Raw genomic sequence first — 26184 nt, 5'->3', positions numbered from 1 at the left:
TGATGCTTTCCTGGCTCAAACTTTATGCTTGCTGAATATTGCGCACTGGGTAATTCACACTCCCTTGCTCCCTTGTTAATTCAATGTGTTTATCTTCATCCCATGGACTTGTTCTTATAATCTCTCGCTGGAGCATCAACGACCAAGATCTGATTGTGATCGATGGCTAAGATCAATTTGACTCCAACACACTTTTTTGGAAGTCTCTAGAGCAAAGTCGACCTCCTCAATTATTACCCATTAATTAACCAATTTTTCTAAGTTAGACACTTAGGAACTTTTTAATTATTGATCAATTAATTTAATTGAGAGGTTGTTAAGTGTCTTCTCTTGAAGCTTTTTCTGGGTTTTGGAGATCTCGTGTTCCTTATCCTCTCTAACACCTTAGAGATTAGAACACCTATTCGATGCTACCCCAAATCCATAAACTAACAAGGTAGTTGGCCCAACGTAATACTAATTGAAGGATATCCAAGACTTTGTGTACAAACATCAAGATTGAGTCGAAGGAGTAGCTGTTGCAATGGACCCTAATGAATGATATGCCAAGTATGGAAATCTGTCATACCCTTGCATTGATTAGCAAAATTTCAAACACCGTGTAGAAGTGTGAGACGAGTTTGAATGGTGCCTCAAAATGGAAGAAGGGGTGAGCGCCAAACTTTGTGATGATGATGGGCTGCGGAAATGTTTGTTTGCATCAATTGAAGTAACGAAGGATTGTCTGTACTCTCTTTATGGAGGACCAATAAGACTAGTAAACTAGGCCTCCAAACCTTGGACCCCTATAGAATTGTTGGCTGGACAAGAGTGTCCATGAGCGACCTCTTGGACAATATGTCCTGAAAGTGGTTTTGAAAACGCTCTCTCAAGAAGGGCCAAGGAGCCATATCCATTGTTGATTCAAGGCTGAAGTGCATACGACAAACTAAATTGTGGATCTGTGAATAGAACTCCTAGATATGTGTTGGTGATCTCAATATCCTCATCTTTGAGAAAGAAGTAATGATTAGAGAGAATCTTCTTTGAAGCATTGAAGATCATGTTAATTTGGTGGCTCAAGTATAAATTCCCTCCATTGGACAACCTTCCCTATCCAGAGAAGCCCCTCTTTGCCCTTGGAAGAATTTAGTTTGGTCAAGGAAAAATATAATTTTTAATGAAAAAACCACAAGTATACAAAAGTACAAGTTGGCCTAAAGTCATAAGTGGGTCTCCAAAACCTCATATAAATACACCTCAAGGTCACCTCATTTGGAAATCATCATCAGACATCTCTTCTTCTCTCCCTTCTCTTGATTGGTTCATACACGTCTACAATTGGAGGTCCAAGTTCACACATGCGAAGGGAAGGAAGCTAGTTCTGATTTTATGTGTTGACTTTTCTGTTTGGGTAGTTGTTGACCAGTTTTGACTTGCTTTGAGTTGGAGAAATTCGATCTTTGGAGGCTGAATTGGCTAGTGAAGGAACCCAATTTTTTGGGCACTTTGACTTGGGTTGACCATAGGTTTGTTGACTGAATTTTGATTGCAGATTTTCTGTCTCCTTTGACCAGGGTTTTTGGGATTGTTTTGACTAAGGTTTGACTAGTAAAGAAGGCCGAGTTGATTGAGCTCTTTTGGAGGACTGTTGACTGTTGACTTGTGGACTTGTGAGGGCATCATTTGCTGTTGTTGACTTCGATAGAAATTGCAGATTTGACTTGTTGACCAAATTTGACTTTGAGGCTCATATTTTGTATATTGGTTGGTTGATTTCTTGTATAGTCAAAGCGGTTGACCTTTGACTCATTTGAACATTGTATCTCTCTGATGAACATTTGATAACAATCTAATAGAAGAAGAATTTGAAAGGATTCCCCCTTGTGGGGTTTTTCCCTGGTCTTTGACCAAATCTTGTGTCTCTTCTTATTGCTCTTGGCTGTCTTCTATTTTGTATTGGATTTATTGTTCTATCTTCAATTGCTTATTTTCATTGGAAGATTTAGGTTTTTTTTTAAAGTGATTGCTAATTGAAGAAAGAATTAGGCTAAGTGATTGTGCTAGCATAGAACAGTGAAAAATTAACATGGCATTAGAGCTGAGGTGAAGACAAGCCTAAGGAGATATGAGACAAAATGCAATCGTCTTTGAAAGAATCTATTTGGAAGAAGCTACTTGGTCAAGATGTCTACCTCTTACTTCAAGGATACAAAGAAGCTGGGTGACTGATCGAATTTTGTTGCTTGGAAGATTAGGTTGGTAGTGACATTGGATGAAAATGATGTTTTGGAATATGTGGAAGGAAAAGTATCTGAGTCATGGGAAAATGCTCCTACTGCTACCAAGGCAAGTATAAGAAAGTTAAGCTCAAAGCCAAGAAAATACTTATTGATTCTTTGAATGATCATTTGCTTACTTACATTGGAAAATTGAAGAAGTCCAAGGATATCTATGACAAGTTAGTTGGGATATATGAAGTCAATATTTGAATCACATTCTTTCCTTGGAGAATCAACACAAGGACATTAAGATGAATAAGGGGGACACTATGCAATCATATGTCATGAGGATATCCCGACTAAGAGATCAATTGCAGATTGCTAGAGAACCTATATCTGATAGAGAGTTGGTGCTCGTTACTCTTCAAGGCCTTCCTTCTATTTGGGAAACCTTCATTACTATTACAAGCAACAATGATAAGTTCTCGAGATTTGATGAGCTAGTTGGTAAGTACACTCAAGAAGAAACCAAGATGATATCTAAAGGGTAGATTCAAAAGCATGAAGAAGGAGAGCCCTCTACATTTGCTGCACATTAAAATAAGGAAAGGAAGAGGAAGATCATCTAGTTCAAGAAAGCATGTCCTAGAATCAAAGGACTCCAATAGAAGATAAAGGAATATTGAATGCTACAATTGTCACAAGCATGGTCACTATGCCCTAGACTATCTGGAAAAGAGATGCTCCAAAATCCAACTACAACAACAATCGTGGCTTCAACAACAATAGGTTTAATGATAAAGGAAGAGGTGATGATAGAAGAAGAAATGCCCCTGATGATTGTGAATAAGGTCATCATCCTCAAAAGAGATCAAGAAATTCAAGTTATGGAAACCATACTTCTTCATGATTTTATGTATGCATCGAGATTAAGGTAGAACTTGGTATCTATATTTGCCTTGGAAGACAAAGGGATGAGAGTTTCCTTCATAACAGGAAAGGTCCTCACCTGCCCTATGAAATCTCGCATGAGGGATGCATTCACTTTGGGATCTAGAATTGAAGGACACTATAGAGTCAATGGAAGATCGCTGTGAGCAATGGTACATGATAGCAATCACCAAAGTGCGTTATGGCACTGAAGGTTTGCTCATCTACATTATGAAGCCCTACCCAAAGTTAGAAGGATGGTTTCCCAGATGCCTGAAGTTCAAACTAACCATGATGGAGTATGTTTGGGATGTGCCAGTGGAAAGAAGTCAAGGGGACCATTCCCTTCTAGCAAAAGCAGGACCAATGATATTCTTCAACTCATTCATTCTGATCTATGTGGACCCATGCTGGTAAAATCTCTAGGTGGCTATTTATATTACATAATCTTTGTGGATGACTTCTCCCGGAAGACATGGATATTCTACTTGAAGCACAAGGATGAAGCATTTGAGATGTTCCAGAACTTCAAGGCACTAATAGAGAATCAAACAGGGAAAAGGATCAAGTTCTTCAGGTCTAACAATGGTGGAGAGTACACTTCTAATGAGTTCATTGACTTCTGCAAGAAGGCTGGAATCAAGAAAGAGACCATTGTACCATATAATCCTGAGCAGAGTGGTGTAGCTGAAAGAAAGAACAAGACCATTATGGAAGCTGCTCGAGCCATGTTGCATGATCAAAAGCTACCAAAGTTCCTTTGGGCAGAAGCCATGAATACAATGGTCTATGTTCAAAATAGGATTCCTCATCAAGCCTTGGGTGACAAGACTCCCGAAGAAGTGTTCACAGGTGTGAAGCTCGATGTTAGACATCTGAGGATATTTTGTTGCCTTGTGTACTTTCATGTAGCGAAGGACAAGAGAAACAAGCTGGAAGCCACTGGAAAGAAAGGTACGTTTGTTGGGTATTGTGATAATTCTAAAGCTTTTAGAATATGTCTAGTCAAAGGAATGGCGAGTTTAGCAAGGATGTTACTTTTGATGGAGATGCTGCCCTTGGAAAAACAAGAGATATTCCTCCTCCTATTGAAAAGAAGGATGATGACATGGACCTACTAGAAGGTCTTTTTGTGCCCAATTTCGAAGAAAGATGTTGTTGATGATCCCATGGATCCTATGGACCCCTTGGATCCTCCTCCATGTAATCCCCCTGCTAGGAAGAGTCTGCTTTAGCTTCGTGATACTTTATAGGACGCTGAAAAACATCTTGCTGCCTGAGGAACCTTTAGAGAAAGTAAGAAGCCATGTCGATACCAAGGATATGTTGTGGCTATAAGCAACATCATACAGGATGAACCTCATACCTTTGAAGAAGTAGTGAAAGAGCAGGTTTGGAAGGATGCTATGGTCGAAGAGTATGAATCTATTATGAAGAACAATGTTGTGGGAAGTGGTTCCGAGACCTAAAGGGAAATCTGTAGTGACTTCGAAACGACTATATAAGATTAAACATGGAGCTGATGGAAGCATTGAAAAATATAAAACGAGGTTCGTGGCTAGAGGTTACTCCTAGAAAGAGGGAGAAGACTATGATGATATATTTGCCCATGTTTCCTAATATACCACTATTAGATGCATTCATTGTATTGTTGCCCTTGCTGCTAGTCAAGGATGGACTCTTCACCAGATGGATGTGAAGCTTGCGTTTCTTCATGGCATACTTTAGGTAGAATTATATGTTGAACAACTACAATGTTTTGAAGTACATGATAGGAAGACTGATGTGTCCCGGCTGAAGAAGGCACTCTATGGTTTGAAGCAAGCCCCAGAGCTTGTTATGCTCGTATTGATAGTTACCCAATGAAGCTTGGATTCATAAGAAGCAATGCTGACCCGAACCTCTACTTCAAAGTGGTCCAAGGTATGCCTCTTATTTTGGTTTTATATGTTGATGATCTATTCTTGATAGGTAGTGAGCCTCTAATGTTAGAGTGCAAGAGGGAGCTAGCCTTTGAATTCGAAATGAAAGACCTTGGATTGATGCATTATTTCTTGGGATTAGAAGTGTGGCAAAGGCTCGATGAGATTTTCCTTTCTCAAGGAAAATATGTCGTGAAATTGTTGGAAAGGTAGAATGCAAGTCTATGGCCACACCAATGGAGATGAACTTCAAGAAGTTATGTGGGGATGCTTTAGGCCCTGACTTGGCGAATCCCTCTGAGTATTGACAGTTGATTGGGGCATTAATGTTCCTTGTGAACACCCATCCGGACATATGTTTTATAGTCAAAACTTTGAGTCAATTCATGATTGAGCCTCTTCATGCAAACTGGGTTGCTGCAAAGCATGTGCTGAGAGATTTGCATGGGACAATCAACCTTGGTCTAAGATAAACTGTCGGAGATGTGAGGCTTCATGGTTACACTGATGCTGACTAGGCTAGAAATGTTATTAACAAGAAGAGCACATCAAGGTGCTGCTTTAGTTTGGGTTTTGCCATGATATCTTGGATGAGCAGGAAGTAGAAGTCTGTAGCTTTAAGCACGGTCGAGGCAGAATATATTGCTGCTAGAATGGCTAGCTACGAGGCAGTATGGTCCTGGAAGCTCTTTGGAGAGCTGTTTGAGCAGGATTTGATACGACAGTGATATATTGCGACAACAAGTGTGGGATCTGATTGGCAGAGATGTTGATTTTTAATGTACCTTAGACAAGTGGTTTCCCATGGGTTAGTCTCTACCTAAGGAAAAGTGTCCAAAATAATTCTTTTCCTTAGTGTGACTTTATAAAGTAAAAGTGATTTTATAAGCGGTAAGGTCAATGTTAAATTATAAAGTGAATAGTGACGTTAGACATACAGTACAATGTGGGTACTTTATTTAATGGGTGAGTTAAAAAATAGAAAGTGAGAATTAAATGCACGTTTATTCTCATCCCTTGATCTAAATGAATCAAAGCCATTAGATCTAGGTTGCCTAAAGGTCATTTAGGGAAACAAAAGTGGGGGGGGGGGGAAGAAAAGAGAGTCTGCATTCATTCTTCATGAGCATATTGGAGAAATGAGGCTAAGAGCTGGAGAAAAGTTTTGAAGGGGAAATTTGTTGCAGTAGCTGAAGGAGTGATTTTTGGGCAAAGCTGGGCACGAAAATCAAGGCATAGAAGACAACCGAAGGTACAATATGAACAACATTTAATGTTGTGAGTTGCACGTCGTTAGAGAGAAGTTTTTGTTTTTGTTTTTGAAAAATTTCGGCATGGAAATACATACGATGCGTATGAAATTCGTACAGTACAGTGAGTACAGTTCGTATCGTGCAGTACATATTTTTAACTTCAAGTGGGCACGATTTTCAAGGAGTTTGGGCTGAAGGGATAAGTTGTATTTTGCTGTTTTGTTTTGTCTGCAAATGTATTTTTCCTGAACTTGAAAGATAAATAAATTTGAAGAGCTCTCTAACAGGTTTTCCCCAGAGAAGATTGAAGGGGTAAGATAAGTTGTATTTTGCTGTTTTGTTTTGTCTGCAAATGTATTTTTCCTGAACTTGAAAGATAAATAAATTTGAAGAGCTCTCTAACAGGTTTTCCCCAGAGAAGATTGAAGGGGTTTTCCCTGGGTCTAAGTTGACCAAAAATCTGTGTATTTTTATGTGTGTTGCTAGTCTGTTTATGTCCATATTTATTTTCAGCATGTGTTGACAGTCCCATGTGTTTTAATCTGAAAATTTCATTTCTAGAATTCTATATGTTGAATGTATGTTTGTGGGAAAGGGCATTTAACTGAATGGGGGTGATAAGGTGAAATTAAAATCGGGTTGGGATTGCAGGAAACTTTTTAGTCATCAAATTTCAACAAGAGAATCCCGTATTTTATGACAAGTCCAAGCATATGGAGATCAAGTATCACTATATACGAGACATGGTGCAGAGAGGAGCAGTGAGACTCCATCACATTTCAATTGATGAGTAAATGGTAGACATACTCACCAAGGCTTTGCCAAAAGGGAGGTTCTTGGTCTTTAGAGAGCAACTTAGATTGATGGATGTGACCCTCCCAGGTAAGGGTCCCGATTGATCGAGGACACTGAGCTATGCTCTTCCCCCCTGTTTGAGCTCACAGGGAGAGGAATTGAGCCAGAGAGCTCCTGGGGTTGAGGGAACTTTGGACAATAGGATAGTTTGTGATCCTTACCTTCAAGGTAAGTGGTATTTTTCCTATTATCTGACAATAGGAAAGCCTGTGATCCTTGCCTTCCATGGTTAAGTCGTATTGTGCCTATTGTCGCTCATTGATCATGACTAGGTATACCCTAGTTGGCATCCTACCCACAAGCTAGGCTTGTTGGGATTGTTCCTCCCCATCTGGCAAGTGGGTTGAGAAGACTTGAGATAAACTGTGATCCTTACCATTTATGGTAAGTGGTATCTTGCTTAAGTGATGGGATGCAGGTGTTCTACCACTGACTCCTGAGGGTCAAGTTGGGAAGATCAACGCACAATAGGATAGACTGCGATCCTTACCTCTTATGGCAAGTGGTATCCTGACTATTGTCGTTGGATATAGGGCGGTGGTAGCCAGAGCTCCCCTATGATGATTATTCTTCTTTAGATTCTGGAGTGTTCTACAAATGAGCAGAGATGAGATATAACTTGGTTTAGTGATGACGCTGTCGAGATATTTGAGATGGAACTTATGATGCAATTAGAAATTTCTCCCTAGCTGAGAAGGTCCTCTTTGTCCTTGGAAGAATTTAATTTGGTCAAGGAAAAATATAATTTTTAATGAAAAACCCATAAGTACACAAAAGAATAGGTCTGCCTAAAGTCATAATTGGTTCTCCAAAACCTCATATAAATACACCTCAAGGTCACCTCATTTGGACATCATGATCACTTATCTCTGCTTCTCTCTCTTCTGTTGATTAGTTTTTACAAGCTTACAATTGGAGGTCCGAGTTCAATGTGTGAAGGGAAGGAAGCTAATTCTAATTTTTTGTGTTGACTTTTTTGTATGGGCAATCGTTAACCAATTTTGGCTTGCTTTGACTTGAAAAATCCAATTTTTGGAGGCCAAATTCGCTGGTGAAGGAACTAAATTTTTCTGGGCACTTTGAATTGGGTTGACCATGGGTTTGTTGACTAAAGTTTGACCTTGACCAAGCTTGTTGGGATTGTTTTGACTGAGGTTTGACTAGCAAAGAAGGTCGAGTTGGATGACCTCTTTTGGAGGATTGTTGACCATTGACTTGTGGATTGGTTAGGGCATCATTTGCTTCTGTTGACTTAATTGCAGATTTGACTTGTTAACCAGATTGGACTTTGAGGCTCATCTTTTGTATATTGATTGGTTGGTTTATTGGATAGTCAACGCTGTTGACCTTTGACTCTTTGGAACATTATATTCCTCTATTGAACATTTAATGACAATCTAATAGAAGAAGAATTTGAAAGGGTTTTCCCCCTTGTGGGGTTTTTCCCTACTCTTTGACTAAATCTTCTTTCTATTTTTATTGTTCTTGGCTGTCTTTATTTGTGTATATGATTTACCATTCTATCTACAATTGCTCATTGCCATTGGAAGATTAAAATTTGTTTAGAAGTTATTGCTAATTGATGAAAGAATTGGGCTATAAGTGATTGTGCTAGCATAGAACAATGGAAAATTAATAAATCATGACCAAGTTTTTACTTGGGTTAACCGTTAACTCATGGAGATCACAAAAAAGGTCTAGGGCATCCAACCGTCGTTGCAAATTGTCCAAGGATGTCGTTAGAAGAATCACATTTTTTGTAAATAGAAGGATAGAAATCAGGACATGTTGTAGAAGGCAACCATCACAATTTTCAATTGTTTAGTCAAGGAGGACTTGAGCTTGTGAATGTAGATTTCAAATAATGTGGATGACGGGAGAAACCTTGTTTAACCCTAATATTACTTTGGATGGAATTTGATAGGCCATGTGCTATGCATGATGGATGACAGTAGGGTCTTTGAGATGCCAATGTCTTCGGGTATGGAATAAAACCATCCCTAGTGATGGAATGCTTTCAGTCTACAAAACAACAGTAAACTTTTGAAGAGCGTTGACATTCTTCCTTAATGATGACCGTGAGTGTAAGAATGTGGTTGATAGTTTGGTGTTCAAGTTGAAATCTGGCCTATCATCTAGCTTTGAGATGTTGTTGCTCAAACTCTCAAGAGAGCTTCAAATGGAGAACTATAGCATAGAGCTTTAAGAACATGTGGTTGACCATGGTCGTATTGTAGTTATCAGGATCAAAGTTGGGGCTTGATTTGTGTATTGGGTGAATGATGTGACGTGACTATCCTAGTGGAAACCTTGTACGAACCACATGGTTGAAGAGATCAACCAAGGAATCAATAGCTCTCATATGAAAGGTTAAAGTTCACATGCAACGTGACTTTCTTTATTTAATGAGTATCTCTTTGTATGTAGCCATCACCACTCATGCATTATCATAGTTTGGTAAACTGAATTAGAAGTGTTCACATCACACAATTTTCAATTGCTAGTAAATTTTGTCTTTTCTTTGTAATTAGAGGAATTGATTTTACTTCTCCCTGTTCTCCATTCGTTATATTATGTTGGAGCTATAGCTTGAATATTTGTGGACACTATCTACTAGCAATTGTAGTGATTGAATCATCAACAAACTTGGGTGGCTTTATCTCTTTCCCCAACCGGCAATGTGACAATGAAAGCTAAATGGTTGATAGTCTTAATTCAAATTTCATTTCATTTTGTATTTCCATGTAAAATTTTATAAAAAAATTAGGATTAGGGTTTCGATTCCCTGATCCTAATTTTTGAATCACTGCTGCACTTGCACTAGATTCTCTCTTCGATTTTGATTGCACCCATAGATTTTGCAACTATGGATATGATTGTTGAGAGTTTGTGTTTGGTATTATTTGAAGTTTTGTATCATTTTCATTGCAAATAATATAATAAGAAAATAATGTAGTGATTCAATTGCATGTTGTTTAGATTTGCAAGAGAGCGAGGGAATTGAATGGAACTGGCACATGTCCTAATTTTGCAGTAAAGTAAACCAAACCAACATTACGGTAGTACAACACTTCATGGGGAAGCCAAGAGGAGTGCAACCCTTGAGATAGAAGGAACCCAAGAAGCAGAGCACTAGAGAGAGAGAAATCCAAGATTAGGGCAGTACAATACTTCATGAGAAAAGCCAAGAGGAGTGCAACCCTAGAGATAGAAGGAACCAAAGAAGCAGTGCACTAGAGAGAGAGAAATCCAAGCACAAGAGAAAGCAACAATTGATGATGCCCTTAGGAAATTCACTTTCCTAGGTTCTCAAGAAAATGAGAATTGCAATTGAGAGTGGGTGTATAAATACCCAACTCAAGGCAAGAAGCTTTTACCAAGAGTTTTGGGACCCACGTATATGCTAAAAGGTACAAGGTTGGTTGTGGACAAAAGTGAAAATTATACTAATTTTCAACTTGTCCCCCTTAAGTTGAAGACCATTGATGGATAAAAAATGTTATATAATATAACCCCTTAATGGCAAATCTCCCACACCGATATGATTTAGCAACGTGGTGAAGGTGGACTTTGGGAGAGGTTTTGTGAAGATATTGACATGCTGGTTCGCTAACAATACAAAGATTTGCACAAGCTATCCTTGGTTGTTGAATATAACACATCCATATTTCAACGTACTTAGTTTTTCAATGATTCACAATATTCCAAACAAGTTGTATGGTGCTTTGATTGTTACAAAATAGAGTGGTGGGGTCTTTTTGAGGGAGACCCGACTTTTCAAGAATCATTTGCGTCCATGCAAGGTTCTTACCTATATGAATGATGGATACATATCCTATGGCTGTGGAGGAGAGACCCATAGCTTGTGTCTTGGAACACTAAGAAACTAGTCCAGAACCAAGAGTAAATAGGTACCTTGAAGTGGACCTCTACACATTGATGACCTCGGCCAAACCAACATCACATAAGCCTTTGATACAACACAAATTTGGCATCTTGTAACACCTAGAGGCTCTTGCATGCATATACAAGGTTCACATACTAACAAAAAAGGCCAGATTTGGTCGAGTAGGAATAATGTAGAGTAGACTACCCACCGAACATTGATCAACCATCGCATCAAATAAAAGAGAAGGATAATTGGTTGGAAATTTGATCCTAGAAGCAAAAGGAGTATGAATAGGCTTAAAATCCATCATTTGGAGGGGTTGTAGAAGGTCTATTTGAGGTTGATAGAGCGAAATCCTGGAGTAGGGTTGAGTAATTTGAAGTCCCAAAAATAGTGAGGTGTGCCTAAATCAGTGATCTTAAAGGTGTCTTGGCATTGTAGTTTATGTTCCTTAAATGTGGATGGTGAAGCACAATAATGAATGTTTAATCGTTTATGGTGACGAATAGAGATCATGGTCAACTTTATAGTGAGATAAACCACAACTAGTAAAGGAGGTGTGGATTTTCTCATACCAAGCACGAGGTGCCTATGTAAGCCCTTATAGATATTTCTTGAATTTGCAAACCAATGGTGTAAGTCTGTGTTAAATAACTCCTTGGTAGTTGCTACATATAGATTTCATCAAAATATCCATGAAAATAGGCATCTTTGACATCCATTTGATGAACCTCCTAATTCAATAAAGAAACAAATAGATAGTATCAAAATGGAGTCCGTCATATGGGAATCAGGGCTAAAGGTGTCATTGTAGTCAGCTCCCTCCTTCTATGAAAATGCCTTAGCCATCACCACAAAACTTGGTCTAGTATATCCGTTTACAGCCAATAATATTCCCACCCTTGGGTATGAGGATTAACTCCTAATTCTAAGTTCTAATTGTGGTGTTATTCTTAACAGACATGGCTACATCCCACTCATAACATTCTTTGGCTTGATTATAAGCAGTGGGATATTTGGTAGCATCTATCTTGATGAGAGTCTTTTGGTGTAGGAGGTTTTCAATGATGCTTCAAGCAAATAAAATTGATAGTGTCCAAAGGTGTGGATGTAGCTCACTTGGACATAGGCCTTGACGTAGCTAGAGGAAAAATAGTTGGAAGAGGTGAATTGAAAGAAAGGTATTCTTAAACAACATATGGTTACTTAGTGATTGGAAGATGGGTGTTGGAAGGGGTGCTCGATACAAGTAGCATGACTTGTGTAAGAGGGGTAAAAGTGGACTTTAACGTATCTGAAGTAAGGTTTGTGTTAGCAACATCCATTTACATAGTGATTGGAAGGTGTATATTTTCTCATAACAAGCATGCGATCCCTTCTTAAGAAAACCAGTGGTGTAAGTCTGTCTTGAACAACTTCCTTTATAGTTGCTACATATAGATTTCCTCCTCAAAATCTCCATGAAGAAAGGCGTTCTTGATGTCCATTTGATGAACCTCCTAATTCAACAAGCATCAAATAGATAGTATCATCCAAATGGAGTCCATCCTAGCAATCAGGGTCAAAGGTCTCAATGTAGTCAACTTCTTCCTTATACGAAAATGCCTTAGACAGCACCACCAAACATGGTCTTGTATATCCATTACAACCAATGATATTACCACCCTTGGGTTATGGGGGTTTACTCCGAATTCTAAGTTGTAATTGAGGTGTTATTCTTAATAGACATGGCTGCATCCCTCTCGCAACATTCATTGGATTGATTCTAAATAGTGGGATATTGGTAGCATCTATCTTGATGAGAGAGTCTTTTGGTGGAGGAGGCTATCGATGATGCTTCAATGCAAGAAAAATGAGTGTCTAAAATTGTGGATGTAGCTCACTTGGACATAGGCCTTAGAGGAAGAGTAGTTGGATTAGGTGAATTGAAAGAAAGGTATTCCTAAACAACATATGGTTACTTAGTGATTGAATGTGGGTGTTGGAAAGGGTGCTCGATATAGGTAGCGAGACTTTTGTAAGAGGGGTACAAGTGGACTTGAATGAGTTTGGAGCAAGGTTTGTGTTAGCAACATCCATTTACATAGTCATTGGAAAGTGCTTGAAGTGACAATCATAGATTTGATAGCAGGATCAACATTATTTGGTTAAGGAGATCTATCGAAACATGATGGGATGGACATACCTTGGTAAGGAGCGATGGAAAAGATCTCACGGAACTATGAGTAAGATTATTGTCAAAGATAACATCTCTACGATCAATCACCTTGTGGGTGGAATGGTCTTATAAATAATATGCTTTGCATTTGTATTTTAGCCCACCAAGCTGCAACAATGACATTTAGGTTACAATTTACTTTCCTTTTCTCTAGGAATGGGCCCATGCACTTGATCCAATTTTTTTGAAATGTGAAATCAAATGTTTGCCTCAATATGATTTCTCATAGGCATTCATACTCCCAACAACATGAGTAGGTGTCCAATTGATGATGTGGGCTACACAGATAGTTGGTTCCCCTTGATAAACTAAATTCAATTTACTCTAACATGAAGTGTTGAGCTCTAAAATTGACTTATTTTGCGAATCTTTTTTATGCCTACTAACTCTTCCCCAATATCCCTAAGTCTTGGTATTTTTGAGATCAATATCTATTGAGTTGACCCATTTTGTAGCCCCTTATAGTTTATTAATTAATTATTTGCAAACAATTAATTCAACATTATTTTCTGAGAATTTGTGATAAAATATTTGAGTTTGCATGTATGTTGATAAATGTGTGTTGGTAATAGGTTGGAATCTACAATTATTGCAAGACGTTTTATTTGATCATTTTATTTGCATAATAGTACACATTCACAACACTTGAATGCATTTCCTAGGATATGAATTAAAATGCAAGGGTAGGTTGCAGAGTTCCCTCTACTTTGTAGCGCATTATACATTCATAAAATTAGTCAAACATTCATGATATATGTGGTAGTAGTCCTTCAATCATTAGAGTGCTTAGACTTGACCCAATTCTTTATCTTTATCTTGACTAAGAAATGACATGGACTAGTGAATTCGCTTCCCTAACGGTACCTTATGCATATTAGGAAGGTAAATGGCTCTATGGGTTCATTCTTAGCAGTCCCTTGATCTAGTTGACCAAGAAGAATAATGTATGCAATAGATTGCTTCCTCAATGGTTCACCAATGTAACAACTAATTGTCGTAAGGAAGTTAGTTATTCTTGGGGAATTTCATCTGAGGGGAGTCTTGGAACTCCTTGGCATTCTCCCTAGTTGTCCAAGGACTCCCAAATATAAATATTTGCAACATGATTTTGGTTAGATCGTAGATCCTAGATTTGCCATAATTAGGGTTAGATGTACAAGCTTTAGATTAGAAGTTGTAATATTGAAGACATTTCCATTAATGGAATAAAGTTACTATTTCAAAGTTGAGTTAAAGTTTGTATAAGGTTTCAATAGTTACATTCAAGTCAAGGGCCACTTGAAAAGGTTTGTTAGTGAATTCACCTCTCTATTTATATTTTATGTTTAACTTTACATCTATATTCTATGTCAGTGAGCATTATAATTCATCAGTTCAACGTCCTATGGTTTGTGGGTGGTTAAGGAATGGTTTCTAGTTTCATTTCTGTAGTTAGACTGTTCATTTTGTTCTTGTTGAAACTCTTTCACCAACATACCATAATCATGTGGTTGGTGGGAGTAATGTTATGATGCTGAGTGCCTTGTAGAATTGGTTTTTATTTTTGGTATCCTTTAGTTTTTTTACAACATTAACTTTATGCTTCTTTATGGCTTTATTGGTTCTTTCCTTTTAAGTATGGTATTTTGAATTCTGAAGTGTTAGAAGGCTTTGAAGCATTGATTTTGAAGAGCAAAAAGGGCAATTTATGTCAGGGACAACTCCTGGTGCAAAATACTTGAACCTTTGCCAAGATAAGCTAGTTTCAATAGTTATTTGCATTTAGTTGCTTCTTTTTCAAGTCCATGGTATTCAAAGCTGGAACCGGTGACCGGATCAGTTCACCTATAAAACCGGTTTTTTAACCAGAACCAGAAAAATCGGACTGGTTAGATTTCAATCAGTCTGTCTTTTAGAAAATACATGAAATAATTATTTTTTAATGAAAAAAACTATTTTTAAGATTTAAAACCATGATTCCAAACCAATAGAGACAAAATATGCAAATTTTTCTAATCTATATACCATGTAAAGGTGAATATATCAAGATGGCACCACGTGCAATACATATCAACAACAAGATAGATAATTAATGAGGCTCTAAATGGCCTCTAGAGTCCAAAAACAATGCTACAAGCTATGGTGCCACTGGCCTACTACAGGTCTATATATCAATGATCGACATGTTCAAACTCATCACCACTACTAGATTTGGGATCATCGACATGAACTACAAAAACATCATTTCTCTTAGGGTCTAACTTCTAAGGACTCCTCAAACTCCGAAACAACCTCAGTAGTAGTAGTAGCAATAGCAAAACTAGACATCAAAACTACGAATCACTGATCAACATGATCACTCATGAAACTCATCATTGATTCAACACTACTAGAAATGGGATCATCAACAAGAACTACATAAATATCATGTAGATCAAAGTCTTCAGGGTTGGATTGCTCAACCTTGTAATCTGGTAGAAATTGAAAAAGTTTAACATGCCTAACCAATGATTTTGGTTTGAGCGAAGGGTTTATCTCCTTAACCTTATAATATGGTAGAAAAAGCCTAGCATGCCTAACCAATTATTTTCCGTTGAGTGAAGGGTACATTTTTGTTAAGGCCATGGTAGAGGAGTTCAACAAGAAATATCACCAACATTAATAAAGTTCAACAATCAATGGCACCAACATCAAGGTAATTAAAGGGATTCATGCTCTTGATTAAATGCCAATCTCATAACCTCACACATGGCAAAACCAAATGCAAACGTTGCAATACCCTAAATCTTGAAATCCTAAAAATCACAAGTTTATTGGATTTTGAGTGCTATCTAAAATTCTAGTTTCTCCATATTTAATCCAGCGAGGTTGAAACCACTCTTAAACATCTTGAGTCATTTCATTGTAATGTTAAAAATTTAAGTAAAAGAATGAAAATATGAAAGATAAAGGAAATACGTCTTTTACTTTAGGAATTTAACATTACCATTGATTCCCAACATTGGTAGGGTTGAGATGCATGAAGCAAATGAGAGGGGAGGCATGCTTTTAAAGGCGTGGAGGGGTTGTTAATAGAGCTTTGGAGTTTTGGGAGGCATAGCCCCTAGTTTCCCTCAAATCTGCTCACAAACACCAAGAAACATGACCTATGGGGTCTATAGGCAAGCTGGGAATGAGCCAGTTGGTTTATGACGGAACTGACCGGTTTATGATGGAATTGGTTGGTTTATATAAACCTTAGCCTGCCAAGACAACTAATCATTTTTGCAACTGGTTTGACCCTGCTAAGTAATAAATGACCGGTTTGACTGGTTTTTGGTTCGACTCGACTGATTTTGAATACTATGAATTCAACAACATAGTATTTGTAATGCTAAATTAATTTAATGACATATGAAGCCTTGATGAATCCATAAACAATGCACAATACTTTTAGAAGATGGCGTTGCTTGGTCAATAATTAAGTATAAGTTAGGGTATTCAACATCTCATAAATCGTTGTAACTCTTTGGCTCACCATTTTTTGGTGTCATTGTTGGGTAAGTACTAAAACCTTTAAGGTTGAAAATATTTTTGAATTGGAACACCACTCCAAGGGAAGAAGGAACTTGAGTTCTTGAGAGTTTTTAAGAATTACACCTATGAGGAGACGAGAAATTTTCAAGTATTACACCTATGACGAGATAAGACAAGTTCTCAAGTAATACACCTATGACTAGATAAGAGAAGTTTTTAAGAATTACTCCATAGTTGGGGCACTAGTTCTATAGGGACCATTGCAGAAACCTCAAAAGTTGTAGTTGGATTGACTAAGATGGAGATTGATAACTTGTTGGAGGATGTGAAAATCGATATCATGCATTCACCTGTAATGTAATTTGATATTCTTCAGGTCAAAAAGGAAGAAGGTCAAGAAGGCTTTTGCAGTTTTTTGCTCAAAGTGCACTAAGTAGCATGCTTATCATGAGTGTTGACTGATCAGTGTGGAAGTCTACAACATTTGTAGGGAGAACCATAACACAAGGTGATGTATTCAATTGCTTGGTTTGAAGGCCCTATATATCATTGCTTTGAACACCCTCACTATTTGAATTTTGCTTGGGCTAATCAAATGAACCCTTCCAAAATTGGTAATGCCCCACTCCACAACCGCTACTAAATCAAACCATCTTCATAGAAATGGCAATGCCCCATCCCTTAAGGATAACAATGAACATTCTTTCCATACCAACAATGACAATACTCACAATGTTTTGCTCCTTAGTAGTGTTCTTGACCTCAACAAGGTTGGTGTCTAACATTAATTACAAGCTTTATTGCCACCTCCTTAGCAAAATTAGAATTACAAACTCAAACACAACTGCCACTATCTACCCAACCTTCACCAAACCCAAACAATAACAAGTTGGATTAGGTGGTATGCAATAACAAGATGACACATCCCCCTTACTTTGTAGGTTTTGTGTGCGGTAATGAGCTTTACCTTCATTCAAGGAAGGTGGTGGCAAATCCCTTGCCACTTATCTTCATTAAACTAGTTGAAAAATAGCAGGTGTAGAACTCACTTCCAAACCCTCTCTTTACTACAATCTCTTTAATGAGAAAGAACAACCAAAGACAACCTACCCTTTTTTGGAGATGTTGGAACAAATGAAGATGACTCCTCAGCGAGATTTTGATTTTCTAGTAGAGCTTTAGAGTTTGTGTCAAAATTCGTCTAATCCAAGCATTAAAGATGCTCTTATTTACAACAAAGCTATTAGGTAACTATGCCTTGAGAAATTAGGGAGGAAGAGGAAGGATCCCCAAACCATTCACATCATAGGTTGGCTCATTGATGTTATGTTGGGGAAGCACATATTCCTAACAAGCTTTATTGCCACCTCCTTACCAAAATAAGAATTACTAAGCTAAAATACAACCACCACTACCAACCCAACTTACACCAAAGCCAAACAATAGCATGGTGGATTGGCTAGTTTGCAATAATAAGATGATCACACATCCCACCTACTTTGTAGGTTATGTTCATTGTAATGAGTTTCACTTTCAGTCAAGGAAGGTGATGGCAAATCCCCTGCCACCTATCTTCATTAAACTAGTTGAAAAATAGTAGCTATGGAACTCATTTCCAACCCCTCTTTTCACAACAATCTCTTCAATGAGAAAGAACCACCAAAATTTAACCCAACTTTTTTGGAGATATTGGAACAAATGAAAACAACTCCATAACAAGAATTTGATTTTCTAGTAGAGCTTTAGAATTTGTGTGTCATAATTCTTCTAATCCAAGCACTAAAAATGTTCCTGTCTACAACAAAGCTATTAGGGAACTATGCTTTGAAAAACTAGGAAGGAAGATGAAGGATCCCAAAACCATTCACATCATTGGTTAGCTCATTGATCTTATGTTGGGGAAAGTACTCATTTTTGAATATTTCTACCTGGGTAGCCTTGTAATAAACACACACATAAACAATCATCTAATACCAAACACTTTGATTAACTTAGGAGTGACCATCGATGTACATGAGAATGGAAACAATGGAAATATTGAAACTCCAAGATATGTTGAGACCAACTCCTATTGTTCTCTAGATGGTTGATAGATCCACTGTCAAACCAGAGGGGATGTTGGATGATGTTGTAGTCTCCATGGATTCATGGGTGTACCCTACAACCTTTTTGGTGATGTAGACAAAATCTAGACCAGGTGCCTACCTATTAATCCTTTGGTGTTGTCTTTTGGATTTCCCCTAGAGGAAAAGTCCTAAGCTTTCTCAAAGGAAAGCCTAAGGATGCTATTAAGTGGTCACATTGTCACAACCTGTCACCTAGTAACCATTACTGATTTGTGATCCATCTCGATGCTTTTAGAGTGGAAAAAGTGAAGGAATTAGCTTGCGGGACCATTTTTATCGGCGGGACCCAGTTTGGCAAATTGGGATTTCGAACCTTTCGGGAGCATTTTGTGGCATCAAATGACATTTTTTGGGGGTAAAACTTTGCCACTCAAGTACCGTTTTTTTCTTATTATACACATAGATACCTTTCCAATGGTGCAAGAATTGTCTCAATCAGAGTCTGCAAAAGTTATGCCACTCAGAAGTTGACCGTACAATTTTGACCACCATAATTTGAGAGGATGCCTCGTTAGCCCCCATTACAAAGGGGTTGGCCACGTGATCATGTTGAATAAGATTTTAGAAGAGTCCATATTGTAACTCTAATTAAGAGTTGGAGTCAAACCTAACCACTAGTTGACTATCGGGCTGTGTTATAACACGACCATTAGGAGGAAGAGGTTCCATTTTTTTCATAGGTATTTTGTTCCATAAACGAGCAGAATAGTCTAGAGGGATAGGGAGAGAGAAGATAGAGAGGATTTGTGCATTGTAGTAGCCCACAAGCCACATACCCTACTTCTTTGTACTTGCAACCATTTTCTATTTAGAGGAGTGCATAGCGGCCTCACCATCTAGCTAGGTTTTCTCTCGAAAGGGTTTACCAGGACATATCTTGTGTCAATTGTGATTTGTCAGTTTTTGTTTTTGCTCTTCCCTATTTTCTGCATAAATTATAATTTGCATGCTTATGTAGTAAACAATAATTAACAAGTCTTGAAATCTGCAAGGAGAAATAAACCCTCATAGTGTGGATTTCAGATTTTCTAATATATATTAGTAGATTTGTTGTGGCAAATTGTCTAATGGAATATCAATGGCAGTTTAGGCATCATATTGGTATCAAAGCAGGTTTCATTGGATATAGTGTGGAGATTTGTAGGGGATATAAATTGGATAAGACAAAAGTCATAAAGCCCTAGTCACGACGGACAAATCTGTGAATAACCCTCTTGATCTTGCATAGGAGAAATTTTCGCGGCTTGAAGCACAAGTTGCAAATACAAAGTATAATGTGAATCTCCTCATCGCGGCCTTGACCAATAAGCTTGGGCTATTTGGAGAAGATGGGGGTTCTAATGCAGAGGTTTGATCAAAGTAGAGATCAAGAGATTGGGAAGAAATCGAGTTGTTGAAGAAAGAACCCGTAAAAGATCAACATAGTTGAGTGCCGTGGGCGTGAAACATTCTTCGTCCCTGTCCAAAATGGAAGTGAAGGTTGATATCAAGCCATATCAAGGTGAGATTGACACTTTGAAGCTAAATCACTAGTTGCAACAATTAGAAGTTTATTTTAGTGTTCATCATATAGAGGAAGAACAAAAGATTTCATTTGTGCAGCTGAAATTAGAGGGCCATGCCCTGACCTGGTGGGAATGCTACAAAAAGACCTTGAGGTTGGAGGGAGATTCTCCAATGACTAAGTGGGAGGAGTTTAAAACCCTCATAAAGTGACAAATTTACCATATCAGGTATGTAGAAAACCAATGGGTTCGTTGGGACTACTTCAGGTAGAAGCGGGGGCAGAGTGTACACGTGTATACCACAGAGTTTAGAAAGATGGCCATAATGCTGGGTATCTCCCCAAAGAACCCAGATGTACTCAAGCATTTGGGGGGTCTACACAACCATCTATGGAAGCAAGTGATGTTGTTCAAGCCTAGATTGGTGTTCGAGGCTTGTGTACAGATATAGTACCTGGATAACATGTCCCTGAAGAAAGGGCAATCAAGTGGATTGAACTAGAATGAGTGCCAGGATGCTTCTAAGGATGGGAAGAAGAAGTGGAAAGGGAGATAAGATAAAAAGACTACAATGATAGCACATTGGTGCAAAGACCCCAACAAACACTGGAACCCTTGTAACATTGACGGTCATACAAAGGAGAAGTGCTGGGAGTTGCATGCAGAGCTTAACTTGAAGAACAAAAAAAAGATAATAAGAACAAGAATCTCATGGCCACTGATTTGAGAAACCAGTTTGAAAGCAGCTCAGACGTGCATTTTGTTTCCTGTTTCTCGTAAGATAGGCAAGAGGTGCTAGTGATTCGTGGCCAATATTGTGTGTTTAATTAGGGTAAGTTAGGCAAAAGCCTCTTCTCTGGCTACTTTTGTGAAATGTATATCAATGGAAATGAAATTTAGATGTTGCTATGTTCATTCAGTTAGCTTTTATATTATTGGGTGCTTCAAATAAAAGTTATTTTTGGTACTTTGCAATATGAGCTAATGCTGTTGAAATTGGTTTATTTGCAGTCAGCACTTCTAGTTGGAGGACATGAGCATGTTCAAAATCTTTCTTCTCATGTAGCACTGGGTAAGAGAGTGCAAAATTTGATTGCATTGTCAATTTCCTTCTTTCTTCAATTTACATGATTTATAATTTTATATTTTAGACGTTCTCTAACTTCTATGTTTATGATGCTACTTTTCAGATGCTCCAGCTGGTAGAAAAGATCTCAGGTAGCTATTTGGTGACTGGTCTTTTTTAGGAATAGAACATTATACATTAATGCAGTCTGGGAGATGATGTTATGTGTTTTGGGCAAATGTGATTGTGATTATTACATACACAATATTATGAGGACTAGTTTATGTGTGACAGGAATTTGCCTGTCAGGGCTTATGTATAAAATGGGACTAGAAAGTGCAAAATTCTCTGTTTATACATGCTTTGCTCAAATTCAATTGGTAATTCAAAATATTAGCTTGTTTTTAACGTTACTAGCCAACTAATCTTTCCAAGCTCTGTATGTGTAATGACAAATATGTAGGGTACGATATATTGGCCTTTACAAAGATTCTCCCTATCAAGCATGGACTAGGTCATTTGCATCGGATACCAGTATGTTGCAACAGTAGTTTAATGCTTCTGCTTTTCACTTTCATATCACATTGGCCTGCTTTTTTGATCAAACTGTGAAAATGTAGCTGATCTAAATCGAATGCATTTTAAAATGAAGGTAAACTTGTTGAGGCTGTGGTGCCATTCATGGGTGAATCGATTACTGATGGGACTCTTTCAACTTTTCTCAAGAGTATGTGATATTCTATAAAGATTTTTTTTTTTTTTTTTTTTTTTTTTAGCCTTTTTGGTTCTCCAATTTGTAGCTTGTTTGTAGATTCTAACTCAAATAAATTGATGTGTCATGTCCATTATGGAAACAGAACCAGGAGATAGAGTTGAGGTTGATGAGGCCATAGCTCAAGTTGAGACGGACAAGGCATGTTACTAAGGAATTATTTAATTTGATTGTCTGAATGAAATGCTTTTTGGAATTCTGTGATCATTAGTATGGATGCTTTCCTAGGGAAGTACAACCATTATTTATTGTTTGTAAGGAGATTATGAAATCTGTGGTTGTATTCCAGGTAACTGTTGATGTTAATAGCCCTGAAGCTGGTTTCATTGAAAAGGTATGACTTGCATCGATTATTTCAGTGTTTTTCTGAAAACTTATCGTTATCTATAAAATAAATGACATATCTCGCTTGGTGTTTTTCTGTTTGGTAGTTTGTAGCTAAGGAAGGAGATACTGTTGTACCTGGAGCAAAGATAGCTATTATTTCAAAGTCCACGGATGGAGCAAAACCTGAAGTTGCAGAGAAAGACAAGCAAGCACCTCAACCTTCTCAACCATCAGTTACTGCAGATAAGAAGGAAGAAAAAAAAGCTAAGACATTACCATCTACAGAGCCTGTGGAGGCAGTTGCAAAAGACAAAGTGGCCACTCCTTCCACCCCTGTGTCTCCTAAAGCTTCTCCTTCTCCTTCTGAACCTCAGCTTCCTCCGAAGGAAAGGGAAAGAAGGGTAAGCTTTAACAAACTTTCTTATATCAATATTTGGCCTTCAGCAATATCTTTCAAGCCTCAACTGAGGATTTTTTCATTTATGCTCCTGGTTTAGAGACAGGTTGGTTTTCCTTGCCCTAACCTGGCACAATTGGATCATTGCTTGTAGGTTCCCATGACAAGACTACGAAAGCGAGTGGCTGCACGTCTGAAAGACTCACAGAACACATTTGCTTTGCTAACTACATTTAATGAAGTTGACATGTATGTGGAAATTATATAAAAGTTAACTGATCTCTAGAATTTAATTATTAGGTGTTTGAGGATAGTTTCATATTACATTTTCATTTTACTATTTGCACATGGTGTTAGTCCCTTTGTTTTTATTCCAATAGACTGTTAATAGCTATGTTGCATGAGTCTCTGGAATGTGGGAACGTTGGGAACTTGGGTATGGCTGTTGGAATGGCTAGAGGTTTCCCAAAAATTTACAGGAAACGGCTAATCGGGAGCGGTAATATTTATTATATATATATATATATATTTATTATATAATTTATATAATAATTAAAATTAATATTGAATCAAAATATTCAAATATTAAAATCAATTTAAATATATAAATATATAATATATAATCTCTCTTATATATAAATATATTCTCTGGGTGTCTCTCTCCCTGAGCCTCTCCCTTATATATATATAAAATATTAAAATGACACATGACCAGTCTTTGAAACAATCTGGCTTAAAAATACAAAGGAACAGTTTTACATATGTTTCTCTAGTTATTCTTAAGAGAAAAAGTAAAGCAACTCTAATGTTTAAGCATTGATTGCCACATACAATATGCACACACAATCTTCTGTGATATATATACATAAACAACGAAAGACTTTAATGTTTAAGCATTGATTGCCACATACAATATGCACACACAATCGTCTGTGATATATATACATAAACAACGAAATAAATACTCATCAGCATGACATCCCAGATATCGCCCTTACATCGAGGTGCCACACGCTTCCTTAACCCATCAAGATATTGCTCCAGTTTCTCAATTAAGGATATCGGTGTTAAGGATGTCTTTGGCATTTCTTCTTGCAAAGGTTTCAACATAGGGTCATGTTTTGTGGGCAGTTCAACATATTTCTCTACAAGCTTTGTATTCCCCAACCCCAGGGAACGCCGGAACTCCAAAAAAACAGGTTTCAAAGCTCCCAGAACTTTCCCGAGCTCCCATTGCAGGTCCCGCTGAAAAGGGAATGTTCTGATACAGTTCCAAAGCTGCTCCCTGGAGCGCGGGAACCATTGGAACAGGTTTCCCACCTCTCGGGAGAGGTTCCCTTGTAACAGAGGTTAATAGCTATTGCATTTTCATTTCAGGTTCGAGTTAGGTGTAATTTCCTGCATTGGAATTGATATGTTTGCATCTCTGCCTGTCATTTATTAAGATGCATCTGTATAGATTGACCAATGGTGCTTCTACATTTTCTGAAAGGGGCATTTCTTCCCTTGTCTCTGTATGAATTCTCTTGTTGAAGCTATGAAGTAGAAGTTCTTTTAAAGAAATGAGGTTTTATGTTAGGATGTATAAAGATTAGAGAATATATCATCTGAGGAATTTTGAAGAACAGCTTTAGAAAAGGTACAATTCTAAAACCTAAAAGTACTGTCAATACTAAATCCTGCAGCTTTGAAGATCTTCATTTACAACCCCATTGCATCTATCTCCTTGCAATGGTTTTGAGATTGAGAAATACGTTGTATTGCAATTTTTGTTAGCTTAGGCAACGGTTGTCTATCCTGTCAACATCAGCAAGAACTTGCATATGGTGATGTGAACAAGGTAAGAAGAGTGAGTCTTTTGACTATAATGAGGAGGACTTGTTCATAAAAGTTTAGAGAAGATGTCTTAAACGACTCCTTTGTTTTTACATGGATGTATGATGACCTTTTATAGAGAAGAGGCTTACCTTTTGATATTGACACTTTGGGAGCTTCCCAAAAGGAATGAAAATACCTATCTAACTATATATACACGTTGTCACAAATCAAACTTATCTAAGATTTGAAACATATGTGTAACTAAACTTTATTACTTGTGACTTTATACATCAAAGTTTACCTGAAATACATAGAAATCCCTGTCTAGGACTATATGTTGGTTTCTGTAGCATCGGTTGTATTTTAGCCACGCAATTTGGTGGAGAGGCTAGAATACATGAGATCTCCAAAACGCAGAATTGTTTCTGGAAATTCCACCTAGAGATGGCTTAATTAGATTATTAACTAGTTTTTAAATATTTCCCAAGTTTAAACTTTTAGGGAATATGGTTAATTAATCAGAATTAATTAATTCAAGGTAAGAATAGTCTAGAAACTCACACAGATCGATTTCAAGATGATTCTAGCCCTTGATTAAGATTTAATCTTGGCCGTTGGAGTCCCAATAGAGGATTATAAGTAGTTGATGGGCACTTAGAGAAGACACACTAGAAGTTCGATTTCCTTGGCAGATCAATTTCCAGAGAGCAGCGACAGTTGCCAGAGAGCCAGAAATCGAAGCAGAGAGTGAGTGGCAGCGACAATGAGGTTGGAGGAAGTTTTCTAGATCCAGCGAGTGCATTTGCAGAAAGGCAAAAGTACCACAGTGAGGTTGATGCAAGGGCTGCGTAGAAGCTTCTAGAGGGAAGTTCGATTTAGCTGGAGAGAAGCCGAGTTTCAGTTCCAGAGGCTAGGAAAGGGTTCTAGATAGGCCAAAGAGAGAGTTTCTTAGCCAGTGGCAGATAGGACAGCTACAGGAGTAGCTGATTCAGGGTGAGCGTGGCAAATACTACGCTATGCTAGGGTGACACAAAGGCAGTTTGGACGACTCACTTGGAGCTGCAGTTAGAGCCCGGATTTGCCTGTGGGGTGAGGAAAATTCCTCACTAGAATTTTGCCAGTATTTTCCTCTGTAGGATTGCCAGTTGGCCATCTAGATTATTGTACTAAGAATTTCTCACTACTGCATAATAATAAAACCCTTCGCTGCTACACCGGTTTTCCCAAGTTGGGTTTTTTCGGGGACTTTTGTCCAAAAACAACGATCTCATTTTAATTGTGTGTGTGCTAGAATTTTCTCAGTTTCCAGCGCTATTATTTTTGCAACATTTTATTTGTGAAGGTTGCAGTACGATTTATTCAGTATTTTCCATAGCAAATAAATTGTTAAAATTAATTAACAATTAGAAG

At 37.8% G+C, this 26184-nt stretch overlaps 1 protein-coding gene across 1 annotated transcript in view; it reads left to right on the top strand.

The window, feature by feature from the left end:
* LOC149187196 (dihydrolipoyllysine-residue succinyltransferase component of 2-oxoglutarate dehydrogenase complex 2, mitochondrial-like) overlaps positions 1 to 26184 on the top strand; it is a 122559-nt gene that overhangs the window by 26312 nt on the left and 70063 nt on the right. The window contains exons 2-9 of the mRNA XM_089411304.1: positions 21406 to 21466; positions 21585 to 21612; positions 21924 to 21994; positions 22113 to 22187; positions 22318 to 22373; positions 22522 to 22566; positions 22664 to 22960; positions 23111 to 23205. Coding sequence (XP_089267430.1) covers positions 21406 to 21466; positions 21585 to 21612; positions 21924 to 21994; positions 22113 to 22187; positions 22318 to 22373; positions 22522 to 22566; positions 22664 to 22960; positions 23111 to 23205 — 728 coding nt within the window. The remainder of the gene's footprint in view (positions 1 to 21405; positions 21467 to 21584; positions 21613 to 21923; positions 21995 to 22112; positions 22188 to 22317; positions 22374 to 22521; positions 22567 to 22663; positions 22961 to 23110; positions 23206 to 26184) is intronic.

Source organism: Pinus tabuliformis, chromosome 3_1 (assembly GCF_031772625.1).
Source record: "Pinus tabuliformis cultivar Carrire ecotype Pingquan chromosome 3_1, CPIR1, whole genome shotgun sequence".
NCBI lineage: Eukaryota > Viridiplantae > Streptophyta > Pinopsida > Pinales > Pinaceae > Pinus > Pinus tabuliformis.
This window is presented reverse-complemented; position numbering and strand designations above follow the sequence as displayed.